The following is a 4,328-nucleotide window of genomic DNA, read 5'->3' as shown; positions in this document are numbered from 1 at the left end:
TTCCTCCAGTGGCGTGAAGCATTTTTAAGTGATCTACTGTCATTTGTAGAATTTCTGCCTTCTCCAGCTTGGAAGACCCCTGTGTGTTGGCAGCAGGAAAAAAAAGAGCAATTCATCATTTTATGGTCTAGGGTTTTGTGCCTCTCAGGAGCTGGGTTTTTCCCGATGACCTCCTCCCCGAAACCCTCCATGAAGCCCAGGAGTGCTCAGATTGGAGCAAGGCATCGGCTCTGGTTTTTACATCAAGTGAGTAGAAAATGGAGCTCCTTCCCAAGATTCCCCGATGCAAATTGAAAATCCCCATTTCTGTGCATCTTCATATCTGCAAAACACTTTCTGGATTGATTTTACCCTCCCTAGGGCTCCTGAATATTTGTTAATATTGTTTTACCACCCAGTTTCACCACCTACTTACTCCCTGAAGTGATGATGATAAGAAAGACATAGCAATGCTCCAGACTTTCTCATTCTGAGGGCTCTACCCTTACACTGCTGAAATGCAGCCCGCACAGGAGGATGAATGGAAATCATGGACACACACACACCTGTTTCTCGAAGGCGGTGGGCACCAGGCGCCGCAGTTCGGAGAGGCTGCTGTTGATGCGGTCACGGCGCCGCTTCTCAATGATCTGCGGGAGATTTCCAAGTGGAGAGAAGAAACCACAGTCATTTACGGCCACAGCTCACGGGTTTAAAGCCCTCATTAGCAGCTATGGCAGGTTGAGAGAGGCGCTTTGAACAGGGCCATATAAGTAAATGTTTTGGGTGCAAAAGGTGAGCAAAGAAACATTAACTGATTGGTGTGATAACCCCAGGTGAAATTGCTCTCCTCCACCCCTATCTCCACCCCTTTCTGCCAGATTTGAGGCCAAACCTCTGCAAAAAATCTCCAATTGGCTGTGGGGAGAGTTCTGCAGGAGATGGAGCAGGGAATGGTGTAAAGTCAATTTTGCACTGTGTCCCCACAGTAAGGACGTGCCAACAGCACCCCACCGCACACAGGGATGTCACGGGGAGCCCTGGCACACAGCTGGGACCAGCCTGACCCCCCAGGGAGACACAGCACGACCACCCTGGTCAACGCAAATAAGACTCACCCCTCTCCGTTTCTTCCTGGCTTGTATCTGAGATGTCGTAGTGGGAGACACAGACCTGGAAACATGGCTGGAAAGGAAGAAGAGGGAATCATTTCTTGTGCTAGCTGGAGAGAAACCTCTGTTGCACATATGCTTTACACACGTTTGCCATCTGCAGTTTCCCCCCCTCCCCGAATAATGTTTTCTGTGGTTCCCATCTCATTTTTACCCACAACACAGAGCTCAGGAATTGGGGACAGGGAGCCAAGCAGAAGACTCGAATCCCACTCTCTCCCCTCCGAGAGTCTCCCACCAGCCTGGGACAGATTTCTGCACCAAACTGCCCATCCGCTACCAGGCACACGTCCCCTTCAATCTCAGCCCGTGCTGGCATCTCCACGGGGCTGGAAAAGCAGCGATCCGAGCTCCGGAGTCATGGCCTTTTTTTTTTTTTCCCCTCCATGTGCAAACCTCCCGGCTCTCATGTCTGAGCCTGCCCTGTCTGCAGGGCTTTGCATCTCGGAGCTGCGATAGCGCGAGCATGTATCTGAGCTCCCACCCAGGGCGGCAGCAAAGGGCTGGTCGCTCCTCAGGGTGAGGCTAACGGCAGCGTTGATGTGGTTTCTGAGGGCTTCCTGGAGAGTCGCTTCACAAACCACAATTTTTGGGGTGGGCCGTGATATTCTGGATGCACGGACACCCCTGAACCAGACAGAGAGGGGCCAGGACCCAGGCAGGGGGAACACCCGGCACGAGGTGATGGGACCCTGCCTGCTGGCCAACAGCCCCGGGGACCAGCTCTAGCTCAAGGGAGACGGGGGGACAGGCTAAGGAGAAGGGTCCCACAAACCATCCTGGTGAGCGCAGGTGAGGCTAAAGACACCAAAGGTCAGCACTAGACATGCACGGGGAGGCAAAGTTCAATCCTTAGGTCTCCACGGAGGTGAAGTCTCCATAAAGATGGATAACCGGGCGTGGGAAACTCCTTGGAGCAAAACCCCTCTGCTTGGGGGGAGGCCGGCTGGGCCACCTTCCACCTCCCCCGAGCAGGGTTTCTCCCTCTGGAAAGCGGGACTGGCTCGGGGCTCTTTCTGCGCCTTACGAAACTCGGCGCAGGGATGTTAACACGCAGGCGAGGCGGCAGTCTGCAACCCCGGCCAGCACAGCGCTCCGGAGGGACTCGGAGACCGCATAAGACATACAAATCGGGTAAGGGGCATTTGGGTTCACCCCATCAAATCAAAATATTTTTCAGTTTGACGAAGCATTTTAATAGCAGTCTGTTAAAGATGTTTCTGCAGAGACAGTGCTGTCTGCACAGCAAGCCAAAAACTAGACCAAACTCAGCCCATTAAAAATACATTTTTTTGGGCCCAAGTGAGGTGCTTTCAGAAGTGGTTTTACTGCTGACTGCTCCACTCATCTCCATACAGGTACCCTATTTGAATGTCTGCTGGGTGGGCTTCCTCTGGGCATAGGTGCTGGCTGGCTTCGCAAGTACGAACACGCGTTGCCCGTATACATAAACGCACATACGATGAGCACGTATGATGTGAAAACGGGCTCTGCACGGACGCTGGGGTGTTGTAAGTGCAGGGGGTAGGTACCGAATTCGCCTGGCAGCGCAGGAATGTGGAGTACGCGTTCAAGGAGTCCGTAACAGTGAATTTTGAAACTGTCTTTCAAGAGGTGTCCAAACGCATTGCTCTTTGTGAGCTACAGTTCCAGATGTGGATGTAAAAGCCTAGCTTACTGCAAAATATATTTTAAAAGCATGTTTGACAGATTTGAACCACATAAAAGATACCGTAAGTATATTCTCTGATGATTAAAATTTCTGCATTGCTCTTTGCCTGATTTTATAATTTACAGCATAACTTTGGCTGTTTATTCAAAACAAAAAGCAACACACACCCCCCCCCCAAACTGAGCAATATCTTGCACTTCTGCAGTGACCCCAGAGTCTAAACTTGCTACACGCACTGAACCAAGCCTCACACCCGGAGTGACTCACCCCCGCTCTACGGGGGAACTGGTTTGCCCAAACCACGCGACCGATGGGTAATGGGGCTGGGAACCCCGGCCAGACAGCCTGACTGCCTCCCTCTGCCCTAATCGCTCCACCTCGCTCCCCACCTGAAAGTGTTTCATTCTGCCCGATCCGCCAGCGTCCCATGCAGGACCGCACTACTCGGGGTGTAAACTCGTCAGGGCAGGAACAGCTCTTTTGGCCATGTGTTTGCGTGACATGAGCAGCAACATGAATGTATACAAATACCACCAGATCACAGCGCTGCCCGGCTCTACGACTGGCTTGAGAAGACAAACATATTAACAGCAACGGAGAGAGATCAAAAAATTAATCATTACTGTTCACTGAAATAAAATACTATGACAGTTCCTCCATTTCATCCATCGGGGTACTACAGACTCAGTGTGCTGCGCTGATGTAAAGAGGTGGGATATATTTCACCTGCGGCAGGAAGGTAGGTTAAATATTGATGCACGTGGAAACTCTCTGAGGGGTTGATGAATTTGTGTAGGACGTTACGTGTTGGACATTCCCAACTCTGCCTGTGACCGTATCAGCGAGAAGCAGACTCATGAATTTAGTCCCACGAGAACCTGAGCTTGGCACCGGGCAGGGCGACTTCTCCGCTTAGGATACCAAGCAGCAAGAGGGAATGAATTCATCTGGGGCCTCGCTGGACACAGAGGGAGGGGGACCCTTCGCTGCTGAAACAAGAGTTTAAAGGCAGCTGATTTTTGGGCGAGAACAAGTAACAGAGCCCTTCCTTCATCCCCAGCGCCGTCTGCACGCTCAGAGCCCGAGCATGCCCGCCAACGGCTGACACAGCATGGGAACCCGGGCTGCGAGCGGTGGCTGGGGATGCCCTTTGCCAGCAGAGCCGCAGCCCAGGGGAACGCGGTGCGAAGCCCGAGGCCAATGCTGGGGAACCACGCAGAGGTCCTGTCCTCGCTATTTCACCAAGCGGCAAAGCCCTGGAGCCAAAACTGCAGCTCAGCAGCGATGGGATGGAGCCTGCGAACTGTGCAGGCTTAAAAGCAGGGCACCCTTCGCTGGCCAGACTGCACGGGCTCCCTCTTTAACAAAGATCAAAGCCCCAGCTGGTGCATTACAAATGCATCGGCAGAGCAGAAGCGTTTCTCATGTAAAACCTCCTCGTTTCGTCCACGTTCCCTGGGAGCCCTCGGATCGCTGGGACTGCAGCGGCATCCAGGCAGCTGACG

The 4,328-nt window shown here is 52.7% G+C and overlaps 1 protein-coding gene across 1 annotated transcript in view; it reads right to left on the bottom strand.

Annotated features, from left to right (window-relative positions):
• HEYL (hes-related family bHLH transcription factor with YRPW motif-like) overlaps nucleotides 1–4,328 on the bottom strand; it is a 21,022-nt gene that overhangs the window by 4,127 nt on the left and 12,567 nt on the right. The window contains exons 3-5 of the mRNA XM_009332201.1: nucleotides 1,098–1,164; nucleotides 546–629; nucleotides 3–79 (exon numbers count right to left, since the gene is read on the bottom strand). Of these exons, the coding sequence (XP_009330476.1) occupies nucleotides 3–79; nucleotides 546–629; nucleotides 1,098–1,164 (228 nt within the window). The remainder of the gene's footprint in view (nucleotides 1–2; nucleotides 80–545; nucleotides 630–1,097; nucleotides 1,165–4,328) is intronic.

Source organism: Pygoscelis adeliae, unplaced genomic scaffold, assembly GCF_000699105.1.
Source record: "Pygoscelis adeliae isolate BGI_AS28 unplaced genomic scaffold, ASM69910v1 Scaffold359, whole genome shotgun sequence".
Classification (NCBI taxonomy): domain Eukaryota; kingdom Metazoa; phylum Chordata; class Aves; order Sphenisciformes; family Spheniscidae; genus Pygoscelis; species Pygoscelis adeliae.
This window is presented reverse-complemented; position numbering and strand designations above follow the sequence as displayed.